Source organism: Staurois parvus, unplaced genomic scaffold, assembly GCF_062004578.1.
Source record: "Staurois parvus isolate SC_StPar_1 unplaced genomic scaffold, SC_StPar_1.0 ptg000058l, whole genome shotgun sequence".
NCBI classification, from domain to species: Eukaryota; Metazoa; Chordata; class Amphibia; order Anura; family Ranidae; genus Staurois; species Staurois parvus.
The window spans coordinates 7859138-7886139 of record NW_028317854.1 but is presented as its reverse complement, the minus strand read 5'-3'; the positions used below and the strand labels follow the sequence as shown (position 1 = coordinate 7886139).

Here is a 27002-nt window from a genome sequence, read left to right as displayed (position 1 = left end):
TCCAGGATGTATGGTCAGGCTGGATGTATTATTGTAAGGTAATCCCAGATGATCCATTAAAGGCCCATGGAACCCACTTGTTTTTATGGTCCCCCCAACATGTTAGCTTTGATTGGGCTCTCTCATTGTTTTGTCCTATATAGAGTTATAGGCTTTCCTATTATGCAACCCAATTCATCTCACACACCTAGATGTTTGCAGTGGACATATTTCCCAGGAAACACTTTTCTCAGGTTAATGTATTGTTTGTGTTTTTCTTTTCTCTTCTTGTGTTCTGAGCTGTATAAGATATTGTACGCTAAATCATATATGATTGGGATGACATACTTATGACCTATGTTTCAGATGTCAACTTGTTGATTGAATTCTATATGCTGGATCATATCTCTGTATTCTTTTACCAGATATATTTGATCCTATGCAGGTTTTTCTGTACTGTAAAACTTCAATAAATATTTGATTATAAAAAAAAGACTGGCTAGGCCATCTAAAGAAGTACGTGGGGGTGAACTGGATATAGGTCAATTCAGATAGATCCATTACTCCAAGGCAGTAAAACTAGCTTGGGGGAGGTAGAAAGTCTGAAGAATGACATGCAACCTCGGACAGAACACAGCTAGGTTCCTAAGAAGTAAACAGAGTTCGCTACATTTGGGGGTTCTGTGTAGAAGGGTGTCAGTTGGTACTCTCTAATTTAAACAATGTATTTAAACAATGTAATAAGGACCTTAGTCTTGCAACATTATAGTACAAAGCATTAATGGACAGACATCATGCAGCCGGCTACAAGCAAACCACAGGTCCATCTGCAGTTTAGGGTTATATCTAGCTAGTTATATCTAGCTATACAAAACTTGCAGACAAGTAGTAAGAGAGTTATTCCTAAAACCATGGGGCAAGCCTGAGCAGGAGAGAGAATTGTAATAGATACAATGTGGCTCCAGCAAAGCCTCTGCATTAAAGATTTCCTGGGCTAACCCAACACTCTGTATGATGCAACCTATTCACCCTGTACCCAGGTGCACTGCTACATGTAAGTTTCCATTGTTGTCACAAAAGAGCAATTCACAGGATCCTGGGATTTTCTAGCATAAGTTTAACCTCACTTCCTGATGGAACTTTGCCCAGGCCAGGGGCGGACTGACAACTCATGAGGCCCGCGGGCAATAGGGGATCATGGGGCCCCTGTGTCCTTGCCCAAACTCAAAAAAGCCTATGAAAAAGGTACCAGGGGCATCTCATGGGGCCCCCTACTGACCCCGTGCCCTCAGACAGTGCCTGAGTTTCCAAATGGTCAGTCCACCCCTGCCCCAGTGTGTGCATACTACGTTTTTTTTAGAGCAATGCACCTCTTAGCACTGTAATGTATCATAAAAAAAAGGGTGGCAGCAGAGTAAACTAAATTAAAAATCAGGCCTATTAGGCAATAACTATCATTGTGGGCAACTATGCCAGTAAGTACATAGATGCAAACTACACACGTCTGGTTTTCAGGAAGTCTTAAAAGCAAGTACTTATTGTTGACCCATAGTAAAAGGCTGATAAAGGTGCCCTTCATTGACATAAGGAGTAAGGAAGTCATTAATGGAAACTGCAACAGGTCCTATGCTTGCATAAGGATACTCACATTTACCCTCAGCTAACTTTCCAAAGTCATGGATCTGGTCCATCATAAAATCATAATGAGGGATTACCAGCTGGTCAGGTCAACTGGAAGCCCAGGCTTGAGGAGGTAGAAATTATTTCTTTACTCTTGAAGCAGTAGGAGAGGAGCTTGGGCTGCGAGCTGATGTTGATCCACATGCAGATCATCCAGCGTTCAAAGATTGAAGGTTGAAGATTTAATGACTACTGATTAGTTTTGGAATATTAGCATCTAGCATTCGCATGCATGTCATCTAATAAAAAACCCAACTACCCATTCCAAGGGCAAAAATGGGAAACTGTACCCCACCCCCCAATCTAACATCCCCCACCAACCCTGCTGGATGGAGAAGAGGACAGGGCCAATATATCAGCATGCATCAAAATGTTTGTAATGTTTGTTGCATGCAATAAAAAAGTAACAATATTTGTCGTACACTGCAGAAAACTGTAAGGTTTAAAATTAATGCACACATATGGGATTACCAGTGGCAAATTGTCCCTGGGTTGGTAGGTCACTGAAAGGAAAAAATGTCCTTGCATTAGCAATGTCACTGAAATAAAACCAAGTCTGTGGTGTAACTGGAAACACCACCACAAAGCTCCACCTCCCATCCCCCAGTCCACAGTCATCCTGATGTTATGGGTATAGATATTGCTTGCTCCCCCCATAAAATGTCTTTATTTGCGGATGACATGCTATTGACTTTGACTTCCCCTAAGCTTTCTTTGCCTAACCTAATGTCTTTACTGGATACTTTTGCCTTTCTTTCTGGTCTCCGTGTTAACCCTGCCAAGTATAGGGTGATGTCAGTCACGTAAAGCTTTAAAATGGTCCTTTCCTTTCAGTGGCTTACTTTCTGGAGATACAATTGTCCCCCACTTATGAAGGACTGTACCAAGCTTATTTTCCTTTGCTGTTTAAAAAATTATCTGAACTCTTGCCCCCCTGGAGTCACTTTCCACCAACTTGGTTTGGCAGGATTAATGCAGTTAGGATGACTTACTTACCCAAACTCCTGTATGCCTTCTGGATATTATTAATCCCTGTTCCTTCTCATATACTCTGCAACCATCAGTGTAACACCCTGCAATTTATATGGGGATCCTCTCAACCCAGAATTAACAAACAAATCCTGTTTGCTTGTAAAGTTTGCTTGCACAAAACATACCATTTATCTCTTTAGGCCACCATTGACTTGGTAGATTTGCACCCTGTACCTTTGTCTTCCCTGTCATGGCTCCCCCAACCTTTTCTCACCCTATATCTTTGAACTCTATCTTGCTATACACACTCCTGCTCTTGGATTCCATTACATTTTCAGCAGACCTAATCCCACATGCCCTTGCTCCTCTTCTTACGCTGTCTTTATGTAGAGCGAGGGAGGATGATGGACAGATTAAAGACATTGGCTTAACATTTTTATGCTTTCTTATGTTAAGTCAATATCTTTAATCTGTCATCTCATGTAAACTATTCCTTCTGCCAATGTTAGACTAATATCTCCCGGTCACAGATGGCTTCCCGCTGCTCTGTGACAGATCCTTCCTATGTTTCCCTGCCCTCGGCTCTGTGCATCATTCTCCCTTGCTCTACATAAGGCTCTCCCACTCCTTTGCTCCCCCCTGCCGATGAAAGAGCACGCCGGCCAACGCTCGTCCTGCGCATGCTCAGAAACGCGTCACACACTGATGACGTCAGCCGCCGAACGTGACCAACCCTGACATCTTGGAGACCCTGCCAAGCTTCACCACCCATGCTTCACATACATAGCACCATCTGCTGGTGGACCTAGGATATCTCCTGTCTGGATCCGTCACCTTACATCTGGCTACAGACATTGTACATATCCTCCATATGAGTCTGTTTTTAAATTCTAAGATGTGAGTTACTACTTACCTTCTTATTAAACATTATCACAGTATACACTTAGAGGCACTGTGTTCTTTGAATGTTCTGTTATCCTGGGAGGAGATTTAAACCTTACTTCCCTACATTTGTTTTCTAGTTGTGCACCTGCCTCTACCTAGAGACAATGCACCCGGGGCATAAGCCTCTTTCACCCACGCCTTGTCCCAGCCCTGCTACTACCTAAGCTAAAAGTCCACCATTGGCTCTACATCTCTACAGAGATGCAAGGTATTGTATTGGTATGCCAACAGTAGAGCTGGACATGTGATCATAGTTGATAGTCCCTTCTACTCACTGGCAAAGCATATTCCATTATCTAAAGAATAGGTGCGAATCTGAAATGGAGTTTGCTAAATTTCTCACAATGCATAGATGACTTGGAGAGGATTGTATTTTAATGAACTAAATAGGATTTTCATGTTATGTAATGCCTAAACCAGTAACTGCCTGGTTATAGAACAAGATGTTTTTGTTGGAGGCCAAAATGCTATCCATTCTGAAGATAATAATATAAATTTAGAAAAAAAGCTTTTGATCTCATGCCGACAAATCATTCTGCTAGACTAAACTGCAGCTGGGAACCAAAGACAGAAAAACCTTCAGTGACCAGTGATTATGGGGTTAATCTTATTACATATATACCACACATATTGACTATAAAAGCTGTTGATGACCTGTATGTGAAGAAAATGAAGCATATGTCACAGTTTTTACATTTTTTAGAATGTGCTACGTGGATGAATATTAATCATTTCCATATAGATGTGATTTGTCCTCTTTAGAAAGGGTCCCAGATGGCTGAGAGTGCTAATTTCAATGTGACTTATCTAATTGGAAAGCGGAAGAAAGCACTTCCTTTGTTATTCTGCTTCCAGATGGAAAATTTTAATCTCAGTCAATGTGCTTGCTCAGTTTTGGAGAGTTTTGTTTAAAAGGCGCACACTGCTCTGCATACATAACAAACAGTAACAAGACGTACTTTAATAGATGATTCCATTATTTCCTTCTGCTACAGTATTTTTCTCAGTCTAACTATCAACCCAGAGCACTGATCTCTTTTCCTTTGTAAGTCTCTTGAATTTATCTGTTCCAGCTGCCTTAATGTTCCTGCACATTGTCACAAGCAATAACACTTCTTCCCTGACCTATATCATCCTTCTGGCAACACTGGCATTTGTCAAAGTGTTTAATAGTTGGGGTAGTTTAGTTTTGTCTTTCTATACCCTTTATTAGCTCTTCTACCATTCTGACTGTAGCAGTAAGTTAGCAGAATAGACAACTGAAAAAGTTCTCCTGATTCATTAAAGCTGATCTCAAGCTTTTGGTGAAGTTTAAATTGTTCATTTAAACCAAGCTGGTCCAATTGAACCATTACCTTCATTACTAGATATGCCTTCTGTGTGCTCTGCATAAATTGTATGTAGCTACATACAGTTACAGCTACCTAAAGTATACAGCGCTGTGTTAGTTATTAAAATTATTTCTACAAGGAGGGTTAGGGTTTTGAAAATAGTGAAAGTTAGTGTTGGGTTAACCATTTGCCTACTGGGTACTTTCACCCCCTTCCTGCCCAGGCCAATTTTCAGCTTTCAGTGCTGTTGCATTTTGAATGGCTCAGTCATGCACCACTGTACCCATATGAAATTTGTATAATTTTTTTCACACAAATAGAACTTTCTTTTGGTGGTATTTAATCGCCAATGGGGTTTTTATTTTTCACACTGTAAACAAAAAAAGAACAAAAAATGTAAAAAAAAAAAAAGTTTCCTTTATTTCTATTATAAAATTTTGCAAACAGGTAATTTCTCTCTTTCACTGATGTGCATTGATGAGGCTGCACTGATAGGCAGCACTGATGAGATCTGATAGGCAGCACTGATGAGGTGGCACTGATAGGTAGCACGGATGAGGCAGTGCTGATGAGGTGGCACTGGTGGGTATTGATGAGGCGGCTCTGATGATGCACTGATATGCAGCAATGATGGACACTGATAGGTGGAACTGATGGGCGGCACTGATGGGCACTGATGGGTGGCACTGACTGATAGCACGGACTGTAGGCACTGACAGATGGCACTGATGGGCGGCACTGCTGGGCACTGATGGGCGGTACAGCTGGGCAGCACTGATGGGCGACACTGCTGGGCACTGATGGGTGACACTACTGGGCACTGATGGGTGGTACTGATAGGTGACACTGCTGGGCACTGATGGGTGACACTGCTGGGCACTGCTGTGCGGCATTGCTGGGCAATGCTGGGTGGCACTGTTAATCAGTGCCCTGATGATTAGTGCAGATCTCCCCTGTCATATTTGCTGGTTATCAGCAGTACTTTCCTCACGCTGTGACAGTGTGAGGAAAGTGCAGCTGATAACCGGCAACTGTATTTACATTGTGATCTGCTGTGATCACATAGTCAAAAGGCCACTGTGATTGGCCTTTTACCTCATCACGTGATCAGCTGTGTCCATAGGACCCAGAGATCACCGACAGCGCTGGGCGCGCACCACTGGGTGTGCGCTGGCGGTGCGCAGGGGTCACATTCTGGGAGGACATCCATGAACGCACTCCCAGAACTGGACAACCATGCTGTAGCCATTTTTTGGCTATAGCATGGTTGGGAAGAGGTTAAACTAATACAGTGGTTTATAGTATGATTTTTATTACATGGAGGTTTAGCATTAGAGTTTTTGTACATGTAGAGTTAGTGTTAAGGTTATGGTTACAGGGAGGATTAATGTTAGGATTATAATTGCAGGGGGATTTAGTGTTAGTGTTGTGATTACAGCTAAATCTAGTATTGGGGCTTTGGTTACACAAAGGTATAGTGTAAGATTTATGGTTACAGAGACATCAAGACTATGGTTGCAGAAGGGTTGTTGTTAGAGGTGTAAAGGAAATTTGTAAATTCTGTATAAAATTGTATTCTATTGTGTATGCTTTGCTTTGTACACTGCACTCATTGTGCACAGGGTACTAATAATATTTTCATTACATTTGCATTCCTTCAAATCCTGATTAGAAATTAGCCTGCCTATGTAACGCCCCTTGTTACCATAAAGGTACAATTGTAATATTAATGTGATACCTATGTAATCATGTGTATAAGAAAACTTCAAATGCACCAAATATACAGAACAGGGATTTTAAAAGGTGTGGAGTATATCTTTTGGTGTCTGTACCCTACAGCAGTAGGTATTAATTTGGAACCACTAATCAATATGAGGATAGGAGTTGTCTATCTAAAAAATTTCAGTATTAATGTCCAGAACAGGGGTATGGTTACAGGGTGTTTAGTGTTAAGGCTATAGCTGTGAGGGTGGAGTGTTAGTGTTATGGTTACAGAGAGGTTTATTGTTAGTGGTATGGCTACAGGGAGATATTTTGGGAAAGGTATCTCTCTCTGTATTGCCTATGGTTGTGGCTGGTTATGGTTACAAGGAGATTTAGTATCAGGAGCTCTGAATTTTAAATTACCAGCTGAGATCTCCTGATCAGCTGCTATGCTGTTATGTTATAGATATCATAACTAAATCAATTTTTTAAAACTGCTAATGCTATAATTATATACATGTTCTTGCTAACTCTAGTTTGGAATTAAACCAGTCAAAGGCTCTCGCAGCTATACATAATACTTTGTGCCCACTATACCCCTCTCAAGCTCCATTGCATGGGTCTCCTGCACTCTCCTCTTTGTATTAGATGTGCTGCTGCGCAGGATGAACTTATTAACTTTCTATGGTGCTGATCCAAACTTCACCAGTACTGGGCAGATATCAAAAGAAAGCTCAATTCATGGGAAAAAAAGGACATAAATGTCATTTGGATGCAGCATTGCATGACCGTGCAATTGTCAGTAAATAATGCAGTGCCGTAACGCAAAAAATGGCCTGGTCAGGAAGAGGGGTAAATCCTCAGGAGAGCAAGTGGTTAAAAAAAATGTTTGTTTTACTTTGTTATATTACGTAATGTCAAATGTATCGCCAAATAAACAAGTCCATAGCAGAAATTTAAAAATTGCTCTGGTCCATGGTTAGTGTACAGGTATTAGATGTAACATGGTTAAGTATAAATACAAATGTCCATACTTTTAGCTTGGTCAGACACTATCTGATATTTGCAAGATTTTAGCATTATTAAATCGCTCCTCTCACCAAAATAAAGTTTTTTATTTTAATTTTTGCTTTGGTATATATTCACCTGGAAAGTGTGCTGCTCCCCATGCCATTTAATTAAAAGTCTCTTGCCTATTATCCTAGAAAATGGGCATTACTTTTTTTGACATTCGGCTCCCGTTGACTTCAGTAGGGTCCAGATTGGACATCTGAACTTTAGTCATATTTGCAAAACCTGTCTCGAACCAAACCAAGGTATGTTTGACTCATCCCTACTTAGAACCACTGACCTAAACAATTTTACACCCATTTCCATTTTTTTGCCCAGTGCTGTTGCTAAATATTCCATGTTTTCAAAGTTTTTTTTATTATTTAAAAAATATTGTAACATCAAAGTTTATATTTTGTATTTTTATTTTTTTAAAGGGCTGAGCCAGTTCTTTCCCGGATACAAGAAAACAGAAGAAGAGTCATATTACCATCCATAGACAACATTAAACAGGATACATTTGAAGTTCAGCGATATGAAAATTCAGCACATGGATACAGCTGGGAACTTTGGTGCATGTACATAAGTCCTCCTAAAGACTGGTGGGATGCAGGGGATCCATCTTTACCAATAAGGTTGGTGAATTCTACCATGTATTTTGTTGTTGGCATTGATAACCTATGCTCCAAATGACAAAGCGTGTTGTGATGAGGATGCATTTTTCACAATGAAATGCACAGAAGTCCTGTAAGGTTATGTTATGAAGTAATATTTGTATTAGGAAACAAAACATTCAGAAACTGACTCCAATATGCAGACGGCTCACAAATACTAATTAAAATATAAAGTGCTTTTCTAATTTCTTTGTCTTTAGAGATATTGGAAACATCTACCCTGGAAAGATTTATAGAACGTACTCTGAAAACATTTGTCTTTTTGTTTCAGGTACTTATATAGCGCTGCCAATTTACGCAGTGCTTTACACATATATATATTGAACATTCACATCAGTCCCTAACCCTCAAGGGGCATACAATCTAAGGTCCCTAAGTCACATTCATACATACACATACTAGGGTCAGTTTAGACAGGATCCAATTAACCTACCAGCATGTCTTTAACGTGAATGATTTCCTGAAAAAAGAACATATATTAGCTTCCAGAAAAAAATGAATTAAGATGAGGAGAGTTGTAGATTAAAAGGCTTTATGGGTTGCAAATATAAGAAATACAGGTCAACCTTTAAAACAAAATCCCAGAAAAAAATTGACAACTAAGCCGATTCAGTGGGTGATTACATAGTTCGTAAAATGCTGTTTGCATAGACTAACAACTGAATTTTGTTAATGCATAATAACTGGCAACCCCTGCTATGAATAAAAAACACTTTCATAAATTATTTTAGACACTATAGCATGAGACAAAAATATTGGGCACAACTAAAAACTTTCAGCAATATTTTTCTCACAATTTGAATAGGATTAACTCTTTTTTGTTAACTGTCCGTGAACATAATTCACTGTATAGTTTTATTGTTGCATTAGGGACATTTGAGGACCACTCAGAATTCTCATCACCAGGCAGTGGTGACCCTGTGCAGCGCTGAAACAAAGCAGTTTCTTTTGCTGATGCAACAATAAGTCCAGTATTTGGTCTGAGTACCTTTTAGTATGCAGCAGGAATATTCTAAAATTACATAAACAGAGATGTGCAGCATCTCCCTGTCTATACCTGTTTTACATGTAAGCACCTTACAAAGCACATGCTCTGAAAATCACATGACCATAAGTGTGCGGAATATGTATATGAGCATCAGCAATAGATTTGTTACATTTTTTAAAGGAAGGAATGAATTAATTAGAAGTCAAGGTGTGCCAGTAACATGTCTTCTCCATGGGGGGTAGCGTATTTTAAATGAACATGATAGGGTTTGGGTGACCCAGGTTGAAATGTTCAATCAATGCAGTATAATAATTTGCATTGCAAAACAGTTGTTTGTATGTTTGCCACCATTGCTGAGCAAAAAATAGAATTTTGATCTCCCAATTAATTATAATATTGAAAGAAAATCACAATTTTTTTTACTAGCAAGTGGCAAATAGATGGCAACCCTGTTTTTACAGGTCATAACAGCTGTATGTGATATAACAGCGGACAACCACTACCAAACCCCTGTCTTTATATGCGGCATCTGTTATCAGAAAACCTTTGTAGGAGACATAGGAACATTACGTATATGTATATAACTAATGCATGCATGCAAGATAAACATTTAATTATTGACACTTAAAAGTAGTTTGTATGCAAACTTAATGAGAAATCTGCCATATCTAATGACTTTTTTACCCCATGGCAATGTCAGTTTAGAATATATATTAGAGACATCTGGCCAGGAGCCAAACACTAATTTTAAACAGTCACCCCCAGAAACCAATTTGTAATTCATACTTTTGACATCAGACCAGTGCAAGATTAATTATAATGTTGAGTATTCTAGTTAGAAGCATTTTGAAAGAAAAGAAGCAAATGTTAATGTGATACATGTGTATGAGTTTGGTAGGGCATTTTGAAAGATGGGAATGTATTTACATACATTGAAAATTAAGGAACTAACTGTGCCCGAATCTATCTTGTCCCAAAAACATCCAATATTTATTCTATGTTACCAATTCTTAACATCTCTAGAAACAGGATTGTTGATGAATAAAAAATGATATCTCTGTCTGATCCAGGTAGGAATTTTCACCACCACAATGGTGGAGTTAGACTGTGGAACATTAGGGTTGAAATAGATCATCCATTAAATAGTACACCCACAAACCTTGATTAGCTGCATAATGCACTAGTGTCTGCATAATTGGTTTTAACACTGGGCGCTACAGGATCTTTGCCGGACCACTGCCTTATTATAAGGCAGTTGGTATCAGGACCCAAGTCCAAAGTTGTAATACTATGTTTTATCTCTGACCTCTAAGGGTATCTGCATTTATAATTTTTAAATTTCTATACTAGCAAATTAAATAAGAGTGTGTAAAAATCTAGCCACATAATTTACAGACTTTAAATCAGTTTAAGTATTTTAAAAAACATTACTGTGGATGTATAATCATATTTGTTTTTTCGTTTTAGATATTAGATATTGCAGGGAAGGGTTACAACTCCTGTCTGTCTATTTTTTTTTGTCTGTGTTCCTTTGGGGAGATTTCCCTTTATCCCATTCCCATCTTATGCTGGCCATACATGGGTAGTTTATTAATTTATATTTTATTACTTTTTTATAATTTTTTTTAGCCATCTGGTCAAGCAAAACAAACGATCAGATTTCTTCATCCACACAGCGAGGTGGGTGGAGGAATTCCCTCACTGGGACATTGTATTATAACAGCAGGACTTGTACCTGTTAGAATACACTGAACATCAGCTCCAGTCAATTGCTGATTGATGAGAATATTATAACTTCTCTTTTCAACAGATGTTGATCAACTATACTGATCGAAATTCGTCCAGTCCCTGCTCAGCCAGCCAAATTTCAATCTGTCTATGGCCAGTTTTAGAAAGTTGTCACTGGAACAGGTGCCTTTGAAAGACTTACTCTTTGACAACTGTAAAAGTTTGGATTTCCCCTCACTCTTTGTTTCAGTTAATGGTCACCAGAACAGTTCTTCTGCCTTTTGAGGATGCTGACAACAATATAAACTTGACAATAATTCTAATTTTCCCTACTTTATTCAAAACAAAAAAAAATAAGATTTGGCTGGATATACACGTTTAATGCCTTGTATTGACCACCATAACTTAAGTGGATGGCTTTGAATATTTCCAGTACAGTATATCAGAATTTTCTGAAACAATTCGCAGCTAGTCTAGCATGTAGTGGTTCATTAAGCTACAATTACACCACTATGTTCTTCTGCACCTTAGTCTCTGCTGTAAAATGACATTCTATTAAGTAAGCATGTACATACAGTACCTTTTTACATGCAAAGTCTTATTACATGTGACTGGAATTTAGCCTTAAGCTATGTTCATCTACTTTCAATATTTACATACATAGCCTGCAGGTTTTAATTATTTCCAGATCTGGTTTTATTTTTTATGCTGTTTTATTCATTTCCAAAGGGGTGCTCAAGCAAAGAGAAACACTGCTTATTGATTGTAATCATCTATGAGTTGATCCAACACTATTTGTCGAGAAAGTGAATAATTTATTAGAAATATTTTACTCATCAAGGGATAATTTTGGAAAGAGAAAACTTTACAGTATGTGCTACAGAGGTAGTAATATGTCTAATGCACTACTGGCTTAAGGAAATATCCCATTATTAATTAATGTGAATGTCAAAGTACAGACAATCCTAGAATTTTTCCATAAGAAAACATTTACTTATTAGTATCATGATTCCAAGGGAAACAATTTGGAATGACCATGGCCGTTGCCAGAGGGGAAGGTTATTGTTAACAGGAATGTGAGTCATTAAATACAACCACTTTCTGTACAAGGCATTTTGTATTATTCATACTCCAGTTCTTATTCCATTTAGTCACAATCTATAATAAAGACATATGGCAATAATAAAGTTATGACTAACATTCAAAAGTAATTTAAGTTGTTTTTAAAATTGTCAAGTCAATGACATGAGAATTACTATTACAGATAGAACCTACATTTTTCAGCATAAAATTTAAAATACAGCTTTAAAAGAAAGAAAGGCACACAAATAGTGTAGTCTGCCAGTAGGAATGTAGTGCAGTTTTATATGTTAAAGTACTGTATACAGTATGTGAACCCTCACCTTTGTAATCCATTATTAAAATAGAAATGCAAAGCAAAACAATTATATTCTGTGTATGTATATATATATATATATATGGTATATATTTCATTAATATGTAATCATATGACCTTGTTCTCATCTGCACAAGGGGTTTGGAGAAGTGGGATTGGAGACTGTGGAGGGTAAGACAGGCAGAGAATGAGCAAATACACTTCCCATTGAGGAGCTGTGTGTGTGTGGCCGAAGGGGGGGGGGGGGAACAAAAGTCATTGCCATCACAGCCAGAAACTTGACCATGTTGGACGTCTGTGCTTCTATTCCTAAAATGGTCATGGTAAAATAGGAAAGCAGAGAGAATGGCAGGATAACCATGGATTTCACACAAAAAGAAAGAAATACAAAAAGAGCAAAAATTAAACACCACACATGATACAACATATCCATTTTAGGGATCTGCAATGTTGGGGTAAAATACAATTTAAACATTTTCAGGAATGCAACTAATGTATAGTTGTGTTCCTAAAAAAATGTAACGTGTAAATCTCAATGCTTTGGTTCAACATACCTATCATACTTCATATCTTGCTTTCAAGTCATCTTTTTCAGATAGCTTCTGCTTTGTCAATATCACTGACAAATAATAACATTCCCTATCACCATCATCATAATTTGTTGTTAACATTGGATAAATCCCTGAAGCCAAGTAGCTAATACACTTACAGAATCACCATGGTAACAGCCTAGTTATTGGAGACATAAATGTTCATGACTTTGCAATCCTACTGTACATATTCCTGTTCCCATGAAAAAGAAGACAAACAGTATATGCCTATTTACACTTAAATATACAGTACTTGTGGAAAAATATTGTAAGGATCTCCTTAAAAAATGGCATATTTACTACTGTACAACCATAAAGGGTTAATGAGTATATGTTTTATTAGGCAGTTAAAATGTTTAAGGCATTCATAATAATCCAATTGGAACTATCAAAAAAACATTGTTATCCCATTAATATGGTGTGTTGGTTGCAAAATCATACAACCCACATTATCACTACAGAAATCTGCATCCAAAATATTGACAACTGAACTACAATAAAGCTCTTCACATGGTAATGTCCTGAATTGTTCTACTCTTGACACTTTTTGCTTCCATGTTTGCCTTTAGTGGCTCATTTGAAATGACTGGGACCCACTGTATTTTATCCATGTGGCGTATGTTTATCCCACTGAGCTCCACTCCTCTTGTGAGCGCTTCTGTCTTTCTGCAAAGTATTACAGCAGGAACAAAATGCTATAAAGCCACAACATGCATATGTGGTATGGAACTGTTGATTCAGCTCCTTGCAATAAGGCACTTTATACATCTTTCTCAGTCTTCCCAGTCCAAAATATATATAAGGGCCTGAACAAATATGCTTGTAAATGTGATAAATTATAAGCATTGACTATCACTTCATGTACTGTGTGAGGGATCAGTCAGATGACAGACATACAGCTGAACTATGGTCACACAAATCAGAGTTGAGCTGTATCATTCTGATTCCAGAATGATGCCTGTAGATGTAGGCATCATCCTGGTATAACCACTCAAAGTCCAGCAACATACCAGTATGTTGCTGGTCCTTGTTGGGCATTTATGTAACAACAAAGAACATAGGCATATGATGAATTTATTCTGTGGACCAATATGACCACAATTCATTCTTTTTTTGTAATGCCCATGTTGAGGGTTAGGCCCAAGAAAGTGTTAAATTCAGAAACCTTAATAGGTTTCCATGCAAATTGTTTGACAAGAGCTGAATTTGAGTGGGCGGCCATGTATTGTTGTGTGTATAAATTGCTTTGGCCCACAATCAATTGTTAAACATCTGTCATGAAAAACAGCAGAGGGGCTAAACACTAGTTCTGGCAGCGAACAGGGCTGATCTTGCTAACACTGCTTTTTTGGGGGACACTATACTAAGGAGGCACTAGTATAGTTCTGTTCGTGATCAATACATTAATCAGTACAAACAATATACTAGTAATGGTGGTGATCAGCAACCTATAGCGTGAGTGCGATAGTGTGTGGGCAATCTAACACTAGCTGACTGTGGCTGGGAGGGGAGCTTACAGACCCGGACGCTATCTGATGTCGTTAGTGGCAGTAATACAGTGATCAGTGAAAAATTCTATATACTGACACTATACTAATGGCATTGGCTGGGTGATCAAAGGGCAAATGTGCTAATCTAACGTGTGTAAAATGAAGTGCTTTTGCTCAGTGCGGTGTTCTCTCTTCTCTCCTTGGACCGACATGAGGGCAGTGGAGAATGCACGCATGCACTTGCACACCCAGAAATAGAAAGTACCGTAAGGATACGTTGTTTTGTCCAGAGCCATTGCTCAACTGCACATTGCAGGCAGGTGGTTGGCAAGTAATTAAAAAAAAAAGAACACAAAAAAATGTTTTTTAATTCTCAATATTTTATTTTATTTATTTTTTAACATTATTTTTTTTAATACTTTAATCAGAGTAGTACAATGTTACCATAGCAACATTTTACACTTTGCATTGCAGGAGCAATACAGATTATTGCTCTGCGATGCAAAGCTTGCTTTGAACTGTCATTAATGGGTTAATTTCATGACAGTTCAAAATACAGTGATCTGGGATTGTCTCCAGCTGGTCACATGGTACAGGGTGCTGTGATTGGCCCCCATGTACCATGTGAGAGCTGTGGGCCAATCACAGCTCACCAGGAAGAGAAACAGCTGTTATTAATCAGATTGATTTATAACAGCTTTGCTAGCATTGTGATCGATCACATGATCACCGGGTCCTGCCCACTGGGTTATTAATTTTGCTGCACCCCCTTGTGTTAGTAGAGGCAGAGCGAAGTACATTGCGGGTGGACAGTCCTAAAGTGGTTATAGGTCATATTCTGGCAGTGGTGCTGCAGTGGCATTAATTTGAACACAAAACGATCACTCATATACAGCTCCAGGTTCTAGTGCTATCAATCTACCCATAGATCACTATTCTTGTTAAAGAAGTTCTATGGTCACAACATACACTTTCATTTTTATAAGATCAGCATTGGAAAAGCAATATAAACAAAAACCCGCTTTCATGTTGTGAGTGTAGCCTGTTTGCTGATATCTCCACAAATTCTCTGCTGTTTATATTTGATTCTTAAGAACTACATATCCTACGGTATCTTGCTGCCTGCAAGCAGTGATTCCTGTACTGACTCCGCCTCCTGAAACTCCTCCTCTTAGCATCTCTGTAGTTCAGAAGGCAGGCTCTGTTAAATATATGACACAGCAGTGCCTACTCACAGGACATAGTAAATATGTGTCACAGAAATGGGCATCTTCACAAAGTAAGTTTACAAACTTTAAAATCATTCAGGTTAATGGGAGTACACTAGAAATAACTGAAACATCAACGTAGAAAGGAATATGCTTTCAAATGTAACCATAAATGCTCATTAAATAAAAAAGCATATGTTACAGTTAAAACCACATACATTTTTTCTGCAAACTAAAATGAATCAGATTTAGGTGTTGATGATGTATGGAAACCAAGCTAATTGTACAATTGTATGCTGTCAGTGAGAGTGTCCATAAAAACTTGGCTGCTTCACATACAGCTTTAAGGTATCCCCCAAGCATGTTATTTAAAGGATTGTCTATTCTCAATGTTGCCATGGAAGCTGCATGGAAAGATCCTCTCTCTGCAGTAAAATATTTTAGATTTTTTTTGATCAGTACACATCCCTAATGACAGTGCCCAGCTTTCCATGCCTTTTTTGATGGTAGTTTACATATTAGCCACCAAAACTGGCTGGAATGTAATAGTAGAATTTGTGCCGCATAGACCTAAATAGATTCACAGCTAAGTTTGGGGTTGCCAAATTTTAAACATGATTCACAGTACCCTTGGCAAATTAAGCCTAGGTAAATTTGCCCATTACTACTATGTAGCATATTGGCCACAACTGCCGCAATGCAGGGTAGATCTCAATGTTCTTGATAATTTTGCAAAGGCTATGCAGGTATAAAATTGTTTTTCTTTAAACAGCACTTTTATGGATACTATTTTTGGGGGACATTTTGTCTGAATTCTCTTGTATAAAAAACCTAAGTATTACATATTTGGGGACTGTATGTACAAATTCATGTTTATTGACAATTACCTAAAAGGTTATATTTGTTCAGAGATATTTATCACTAGCATGGTTACTTTACATCTTTCTTTTCTCATGCTACACAAATTGTTAACCCTGTATCCACAAATGACAAAATTCTATTTCACTGTAGACAGATAAAATTTATATTTTCATAACTAGTGGGAAGAAGGATAATATCTCTACACATTTCACAGACTTTATAAAATCAGATTCTTCCCTGGCATCTTATGAGCTGCAAAGAGCAATAACACCCAACAGATATACAGTGCTTCCATTTCCCCTTCAGTGAAAACTCCAGATCAAGACTGTTCTCTATACTTGTAGAGGTCAATTAGTTTCAGATGCTCACCTTACATCTCACAGCAGAAGGTAGAGGACATCTATCCCCCCTCCTTCCTATTTACACCACTGAGCATGGGTACCATCAGGGGTGGACTGACAACTCATGGGGCCCCCGGGCAATAGGGGATCATGGGGCCCCTGTGTCCTTGCCCAAACTCAAAAAAGCCTGTGATAAAGGTACCAGGGGCATCTCATGGGGCCCCCTACTGACCCCGGGCCCTCGTGCAGTGCCCAAGTTTCCAAATGGTCAGTCCGCCCCTGGGTACCATTATTCTAACTATGGTACTATTAAAATCTAATTTTCTGATGATGTTTTTTTTCTGTCTCTCTGGTATAAGGAACGTATGAAAGGTTTTCATGTTTAAAAATAAGAAGTTATCCAATAAAGGATTCTCATATAAACTTCTGATTTTCTACATTTAAAGTTTTAAAGCAATAATGGCTTTTTGCCACCTGAAAATGTTGGGAGTTTTCTGTGCACGTTTGGAATAATAATACCTTAGTTAATATTTGAAAGCTCACATATACAGGTAATTCTGTTCAAACTTTCTTCTATTTAAATTCATATTTATTTTAAACAATTTTTGAAAGGTTACATTGTTGTGAGCTCAGCTATTGAAGGGGATTCATTTTAGCTTGTTGCATTTTACAGGCCAGAAGATATAAAAATTGTTTAAAATGAAATGTAATGAACTGTATCTTGACTTTAGAATGTGTGAATAATTCTTATCATATCAATAACTGGTGGAAGATAGAAAAATAGTCATTGTAATACATCCGGAATCACAACTGCAATGTTCTGGCTCATTATACAACAAGATAAAGCAAATGTGAATAAAAGCTGTTCCTTGAACCATGTTTGTGAAAAATTAAAATTAATAACTGCATTGTAAAATTATCTGATATGTGATTCTGTTACTCCAATATGAATTAAATTTCTTGTTCCATATCACACTTTATTTAATTATATCTTACTTCTAGTGACAGAATTATTGACACTAAAATATAACCTAATAACAATTCTGTCTCAATTTCTGAAACAACAAAATCTAAAGCTCACCATAGCCAGGTAGTTTTTTTCATTCAGCCTGACAGATTTCTCCCTTTACACAAATGAGGTGGATGGAGAAATCCCAACTGCTGGTAATTTGTATCCTGACAGTGGAACTGTCCTATGTCAGAATACTTTATTCATTGGTCACAGCCAGTTGCTGCAGCTGCTGATCATTAACCAGTTCCCACCCGGCCTATTGTCAGATGACAGCCAGACACTCGTCATTCCAGGTGGATGTCATATGACATCCTCCTCGGAACGCACATTGCGCACACCCCATGGGCCGATCACATGACAATTATACACAATGGATGGCGTTCACCCATGCCATCCATTGTGTACTATTGTGTTGCTCTCTGTGACTGGTCATAGTGATCACATGATAAAGAGAAGGCCAATCACAGTCCATCTGTACCATGTGATTAGCTGTGTCCAATCACATCTAACAACAATAGTAAATATTGAATGAATCCATGTCATTCAATAAAAAAATTGCTTATACCAGTGAATTCACTGGTATAAGTAATCATAGTGTGTAAAAAAAATGGTCTCAGTATGTTAAAAAAAATCTTTAAAATCTTTAAAAAAATATTTGTTTGGTTTTTTTTGCATACTGTCACCAGTCTGTGTCCCTGATCAGCACCACACCAGTTATATGATGACTCTACTGCACTTGGGACATAATCTAAATAAAAAATTTGAGGCAAAAAAATATTTTTAATGTCTTAATTTTTCAAAAATGTGACAAAAAATTACAACTTCAAAAAACTCACCATGCCTCTTACTAAATGCTTTGGACTGTCTACTTTCCAAAAAGGGTTAATTTGGGGGATATTTGTACTGTTCTGGCATAATTTGTGGACTCTATAACTTTTCTACAGACTAAACAATATACACTGATTTGGGTTATTTTTACCAAAGATATGTAGTAGAATATATCTTGGTCTACATTTATGAAGAAAGATTATTTTCATAAAAGAAATAAAGAAAAATGTACCTTTTTTTTCAAAACTTTCGGACAGTGCTAAAAGCTGAAAATTGTCCTAGGCTTCAAGGAGGTAAAAGTTTTCTGTACTGAAGTGGTTCAAAGTGTTGTAACACACCCCTTTGATAGAAATCATTTAAGTGATAGACTTCTGTTGATTAGGGTTGGCCCTTCTGAAGCAGTGATAATTTCAATCCTTCTTTGGCTAATTTAACAATCTGTGAACTAGTTGGCTTTCTCAGCCACACAATTAAAAGAAAATTGTTTTCTGTTCGATCAGCTTCGATCACCTAAGGACCATCAGCTTAATAATAACAGAACGTTTTTTTTCTCTGAGGCTTTAGAGATTTAAATATATATAATGGGTTTTTTTTTAGAATTAGAATACAAAGAGAGATGGAAATATTAGAACATTTTTTTTCAGTATTCTCCCTTATGTTATTTAATGACTTCAGGCCCATTTTTTGCTTTTCAGTGCTGGGATAGTTCGACTGCCAATTACTTGGTTATGCAACACTGTACCAAAATTAATTTTACAGAATCGTTTGAGACAGATAAACGTTTCTTTTGCTGGTATATAACCACTGGGTTTTTTTTAGATTTTACTATTTAAAGAAAAAAGGAAGAACATTTTGAAAAAAAAATCCCTCAATGATCTCATTGTTTAGAAAATAAAGGCATGCTTAGCCTTTAAAAGTCACCTACTGAAGCCAACTGCAAGTCTTTTGTTATTAGTGTAAGAAAGTTGAAAGGTCAGAATTGCATTTTACTGAATTGCTTTGTACTTATGTGTCATGGATGAATTCAAAACACTTTAAGAATCCCACAATTCTTGGTGGTATAGTGGCACATTAAACCCCCCCCCCCCCCCCCCAAAAAAAAAAAATAATCCCACAGTCATTGGTAGTAAGTAGTATTCAAACCTCCAACCCTATTGATGGTGGTCAGTGGTACTTTAAAACCCCTCCAAAACAATACTCCTTATCAGTGGTGGTCAATTACATTTTAAATCCTCACCACCTCACACTTGCCTGATAGTTGATGGTACTTTGAATCCCACCCAAAGCAATCCCACAACATGGGTGGCCAGTGGCCTTTTAAAACCCCTTTGCCCAACTTTCATCACAGTGCTCCTCTTCTGCAGCTGGAGGATTTAATGAATGGATTCATATATTTATTCATTCACTAAATCCTCCATTAAAGAGGAAATCTCTATAAAATTAATGAATTTCCTTCTTAGCCAATTGTTATCAGAGCTTGTTTCCCCATAAAATACTGTATTTCCCTTCTATTCCTGTTCTCCTAACAACTCAACTATTTGGATTCTCCTTATGGCAGCCCTATGACTGCAGTTTTAACTTTTGCTTGTTAATACAGCCACCCTGAATAAGAGCCACCCTTTATATTTTTCAAAACTGTTTGGATAGGGCTGTAAACTTGAGTTGATCAGCCAATGCTAAGCACATAGCAAATACACATTTTGCAACTTTGATGTGAATTTGGATGGATGTAACTTTGATGTGACTTTGGGTGGATGCGACTTTGATTCAACTTTGGATGGGTGTGGCTTTGATGTGAGTTTTATGTGACTTTAGATGGGCGTGACCTTGATGGGACATTGGATGGGTGTGACTTTGATGTGACTTTGGGTGGATGCGACTTTGATTCAACTTTGGATGGGTGTGGCTTTGATGTGAGTTTTATGTGACTTTAGATGGGCGTGACCTTGATGGGACATTGGATGGGTGTGACTTTGATGTGAAAATCCTGCAAGAAATGGCTGTATACATAGGTGGGTGCTGCAGCGACCGTCGGCTGGAACCGAGCCGAGTAAACAGAAAGAAATGTCACCGTAACACCAAGAATCTAAGAGACTTCAAACATTACTTTGCTGTAACTATGTACACCTTCATTAAAGCCTTTTTGGACCCTCATTGGAAATCCTTGGTGTGTCGGTGACATTTCTCTCCTTTGATGCGTCTTAGATGTGACTTTACACTCTCTGGCACTGAAGTAGCATCAAAGGCACATCAAAGTAGTGCAGGAACCTTTAGGTGCCCAATATAGCATGCTATGGTTAGGTTTAAGGGCTAAGGTTAGAGTTAAGGGCTAGCACTACTTTAATGCAACTTGATGCTACTTTGATGCTACTTGAGTGCCAGAGAGTGTAAAGTCACAACAATGCCACATCAAAGTTGCACCCATCCAAAGTTGCATCAAAGTCACATCCAAGTCGCATCAAAGTTGCACCCATCCAAAGTCGCATAAAAGTGGAATCAAAATCAATCCATTCGTATTAGCAAAATAAAAGTCATCAAAAACGCTTATTCAAAATGCACTGTGAAATTGCACAATCCGCAATCTGCATAGGCTTAGAATTACCTAATATTAATGAATTTTGCCTTAATAAATAAGTCAATGTGTGTGTTTGGCAAGTATGAAATATGTAGTTGTAACAATCTGTCGTAAATAAATGTTTGAAGATATCGTATATACTCGAGTATAAGCCGAGTTTTTCAGCACATTTTTTGTGCTGAAAAACGGCCCCCTCGGCTTATACTCGAGTCAACGTCTGCAGATGTCTAGCAGGGGGGGGCGCAAGGCTCCGTCAAGGGGGGCGCGTACAGGGGTGGGCAGAGGGCTGCTGTCTCTTACCTGGCTCCCACGATGATCCATCCAGGAAGCGCTGCTCCTTCCGTCACTCCGGCCACTCCCTCATTCCTGCCGCTCGGCTCCGCCTCCTCACCGGTGATTGGCCGCCAGAACTGTAGCTCCGGAAAGGTACACAGGTGGCCAATCACGGGCGAGGAGGCGGAGCCGAGCGGACCCGCGAAAATCGAGTGAGGGAAAAGCCGGTAAGTGTACAGTGCAGAGGTGCTGCTGCAACCACATATGCTGGCTGCAGCAGCACCATACTGCAACAGGGGTCAGCAAGTGTCATTGGTGTCAGTGGGAGGAATAGTGCCGCATCATTGGTATCACTGATACTAATGATGGGGCATTATTCCTCCCACTGACACCAACGATGGGGCACTATTCCTCCCACTGACACCAATGATGGGGCACTATTCCTCCCACTGATACTAATGATGGGGCATTATTCCTCCCACTGACACCAACGATGAGGCACTATTCCTCCCAGTGATACCAATGATGGGGCACTATTCCTCCCACTGACACCAATGATGGGGCACTATTCCTCCCACTGACACCAATGATGGGGCACTATTCCTCCCACTGATACCAATGATGGGGCACTATTCCTCCCACTGACACCAATGATGGTGCACTATTCCTCCCACTGATACCCTCGGCTTATACTCGAGTCAATAGTTTTTCCCAGTTTTTTGTGGTAAAATTAGGTACCTCGGCTTATATTCGGGTCGGCTTATACTCGAGTATATACGGTAAAAGTTGGGAGTTCACCTGCAGGGCAATGATTCATATAGGGAATTTAGTAATAGCAAAACAGAGCAGGCATTATTTTATATATTGTATAGGGGGAGTTTGTTTTAAAGAAATAAAGCAGAGTGTGCATGCTAATTAATTTACAGTGTAAGAGTCAATTTCCACTTGTGCAACTTGCCATGTGACTTTGGGGTCCAAAGTCGCATGACAAGTCACACCCCATGTTTCCCAATGAATGCCATTCAAATCTGTGCGACTTGAAAGTAGTTCCTGCACTACTTTCGTATGACTTTTGATGCGACTTTAGTCCAGCAAATGTAAAGTCAGATCAAATCACACCACAAGCCACATCAAAGTCACGCTAAAAAGTCACACTGGAAATTGTGTGACTTTGGAGATGTGCTAATGTGAATGGAGCCTAAAAGTTAATTTCCTGTATACAGATTAAAACTTTTTGCGAAGAAAATTTTCCACTGCTAATGAAAAAATCCCAGAATAACCTGCCACAGTGTGAAAACTTTGGATTTTTATTTTTACGTACAGGTAAGCTTATAATAAAGCTTACCTGTAGGTAAAATTAATATCTCCTAAACGTGCACCGTTTAGAAGATATTCGCTCCTTTTGACAGCCAGCACATGCTCTCTGCAGGAACGGCATGCCCATGCCGTTCCTTCAGAGCACTGTGCTGTGGCCTGGGACTCCCATGTACAGTGGGGCAAAAAAGTATTCAGTCAGCCACCAATTGTGCAAGTTCTCCCACTTAAAAAGATGAGAGAGGCCTACAATTGGCATCATAGGTAGACCTCAACTATGAGAGACAAAATGAGAAAACAAATCCAGACAATCACATTGGCTGATTTGGAAAGAATTTATTTGCAAATTATGGTGGAAAATAAGTATTTGGTCACCTACAAACAAGCAAGATTTCTGGCTCTCACAGACCTGTACCTTCTACTTTAAGAGGCTCCTCTGTCCTGCACTCATTACCTGTATCAATGGCACCTGTTTGAACTTGTTATCAGTATAAAAGACACCTGTCCACAACCTCAAACAGTCACAATCCAAACTCCACTATGGTGAAGACCAAAGAGCTGTCAAAGGACACCAGAAACAAAATTGTAGACCTGCACCAGGCTGGGAAGACTGAATCTGCAATAGGCAGGCAGCTTGGTGTGAACTAATCAACTGTGGGAGCAATAATTAGAAAATGGAAGACATACAAGACCACTGATAATCTCCTTCGATCTGGGGCTCCACGCAAGATCTCACCCCGTGGGGTCAAAATGATCACAAGAACGGTGAGCAAAAATCCCAGGACCACACGGGGGGACCTAGTGAATGACCTGCAGAGAGCTGGGACCAACGTAACAAAGGCTACCATCAGTAACACAGTATGCCGCCAGGGACTCAGATCCTGCAGTGCCAGACGTGTCCCCCTGCTTAAGCCAGTACATGTCCGGGCCCGTCTGACGTTTGCTAGAGAGCATTTGGATGATCCAGAAGAGGATTGGGAGAATGTCATATGGTCAGATGAAACCAAAATAGAACGGTTTGGTAGAAACACAACTCGTCGTGTTTGGAGGAGAGAGAATGCTGAGTTGTATCCAAAGAACACCATACCTACTGTGAAGCATGGGGGTGGCAACATCATGCTTTGGGGCTGTTTCTCCGCAAAGGGACCAGGACGACTGATCCATGTACAGGACAGAATGAATGGGGCCATGTATCGTGAGATTTTGAGTGCAAACCTCCTTCCATCAGCAAGGGCATTGAAGATGAAACGTTGCTGGGTCTTCCAACATGACAATGATCCCAAACATACCACCCGGGCAACAAAGGAGGGGCTTCGTAAGAAGCATTCCAAGGTACTGGAGTGGCCTAGCCAGTCTCCAGATCTAAACCCCATAGAAAACCTTTGGAGGGGGTTGAAAGTCCTTGTTGCCCAGCAACAGCCCCAAAACATCACTGCTCTAGAGGAGATTTGCATGGAGGAATGGGCCAACATACCAGCAACAGTGTGTGCCAACTTTGTGAAGACTTACAGGAAACGTTTGACCTCTGTCATTGCCAACAAAGGATATATAACAAAGTATTGAGATGAACTTTTGATATTGACCAAATACTTATTTTCCACCATAATTTGTAAATAAATTCTTTCCAAATCAGCCAATGTGATTGTCTGGATTTTTTTTCTCATTTTGTCTCTCATAGTTGAGGTCTACCTATGATGCCAATTACAGGCCTCTCTCATCTTTTTAAGTGGGAGAAATTGCACAATTGGTGGCTGACTAAATACTTTTTTGCCCCACTGTACATGCGTGGAAGTGACGTCATCACTGCTCGGCCAGTCAGTAAGACCGGGAGAAGATGGAAGCCTTTGCAGCGGTGACAACACACCTCTGGAGGGCTTTGTTTTAAGGTAAGTCCTTCCTAATGTGCTAGTATGTGATGCATACTAGAACTTTGTAACATTACCTTGCAGGGGAAAACTTTTTTTTTAAGTGCGGTTTACTTTAAAGTAAGAAATATAAATATTTTTAGAGCCACTTGCAAAAAATATATCAGGCGCAGCTTATCTGTGACACAGAGTAACGATTGTGCGAAGTCTCTGACCTGCTTGACTTGGCAATGCAGACCATACCCTTCTCCAGGAACATAAACTGCTTATTGTGTATAATCAAAGCTTTATTTAACCTATGTCTGAGCATTTTTCCTTGTGTGCAAAATTGCCAGACTAGTAAATTAACATAAATAGAAATTTTATCCTAGAAAAGATGTATCAGGTAAAATGCAGCATAACCAATAAATGAGCATATTCCTTGCATAAAGGAAACCATTAAAGTGATATTAAAGGCTTTCTTTTTAAATAGCAAATAGCAGGGTTTTGCACAGAGCAGCCCCAATCCTCCTCTTCTCATGTCCCCCACTGGCGCTCTGAGCTCTTCCTCCCTGCTCAGTGCCCCCAGTGCAAGCCGCTTGTGCTGGGGGCACTCGTGCATGCTTGCTGCCGAACCCTGCTCTTTGTGTCCATAAGACACAGAATGGGGCTCAGCCAGTTTTTTTTACATCAGCTGCTCAGTGTTTGTAATACTTGGTCTATATAAGTCAATTATACATTGCAGTACTGATGCTTTGCAATGAATGTAGTAATTAATTTACTTCATTGCATTTATTTATTATGTAGTGGATATTTTATTTGGAGAAAACCCAGAGATTTTCACACCTTTTAATCCAGTACAGAAAACAGTGCAGTAGTTTAACAGTTGGTTAGATGCCAAGCTTTAATAAAAAAGAGCAAATTATTTCTTTCAACTTTTTTATTGTGTGTTTGATTGGAATGAATCATGAAAGGTTTTTCTGATATCTCTCTGAATCCCAGGCTACTTTGTCAATTAATTTTACTCATGCATTTTATAAGATTTTGAACCCATGAAGGAGTGTTTTTTTATGTGAAAATCAAACCTGTTTTAATTAATTTATCCATTATACAATTAGAAGATTACTATTAGAATGTGGGTGAACACTCAACCTAGGTTGGCCTTGCATAAAGTCTGTTTTGAACTGATAGTATAAGGGAGCTGTATTACATCTGTATGATTATGCGTGATAAGAATGGACAATAAACATGTACAGATGTGCTTATTCGGGTCACTTGGTGCAGCAACATGGTTTTCACAATATGGTGTACAATGTTTTTCTTCGGTTTTATGAAAAAAAAACTGAATAAATAACCTAAGATCCAAGAAATAAAATAATTTCCCCTTTTGCATACTTTCCTTTTTAGCTCTTGGCAATTGTATAATATAAATGTGCATAATGTATTCAATTCAAATCCTCCTGAGAGAAAGCACATTTACAGCACTGTAGTTTCATAAAAAAAAATGACTTAACATTAGCTTGCCACGTTTTCTGACTGTATTTCTGTGATGTTGCTATTCAGTTTTGACTTGTCCTTGAATCTAAACTACAGTCAGGTTTTTTCCTTTTTTGCTTTGTATAACATTAAATAACAACATACTGTAAACATGCCAAGTTAAAATGCATGCTGCAGTTTTTCACTTACATTACTTTCTATACAAAGTGAAGGCATACAATGCAATATGGCTCAGACTGTCTTTGACAGCACTGGGCCATTAAATAAAAGTTGTCTTCCCCATGAAGGGAAAATAATCCAGAATAAATCGTGCTTTTTTAAAACTTTCTGATGTTGCATGTTAAGCTGGGTACACGTGTATCAAAATTTGTCCTGGTCAGCAGGATCCAGATGAATTTCATTCTGTGTGTAGCCCTGTCTGTTCAACAGAAGCTGATTGTTAAACAGGCTTCTGTTGAGTGGTCTTACTGGAAAACCAGCACTTTATCTGCGATGTAGCCAATGGCTGCAGCACTGATCAGTGTATTCTGACAGGGGAGGAGAGTCCCTGCTATCAGAATATAATAGCACAGCAGGGGAGATCCCTGCATCTACATCGCTTGTGTGCATACAGGAATCTGTGAGTTTTTCTTCATTCAGCTCATTGGTTGAACGAAAAAAACTTACACTGTGTACCCAGCTTAAGTGTGAAATAGGCTACTTAGAAGCTATACAATCATTCT

The 27002-nt window shown here is 38.9% G+C and overlaps 1 protein-coding gene across 1 annotated transcript in view; it reads left to right on the top strand.

Annotated features, from left to right (window-relative positions):
- The window catches only part of GALNT17 (polypeptide N-acetylgalactosaminyltransferase 17), a 586654-nt gene that overhangs the window by 324851 nt on the left and 234801 nt on the right, over nucleotides 1-27002 (top strand). The window contains exon 5 of the mRNA XM_089668484.1: nucleotides 8099-8296. Coding sequence (XP_089524610.1) covers nucleotides 8099-8296 — 198 coding nt within the window. The remainder of the gene's footprint in view (nucleotides 1-8098; nucleotides 8297-27002) is intronic.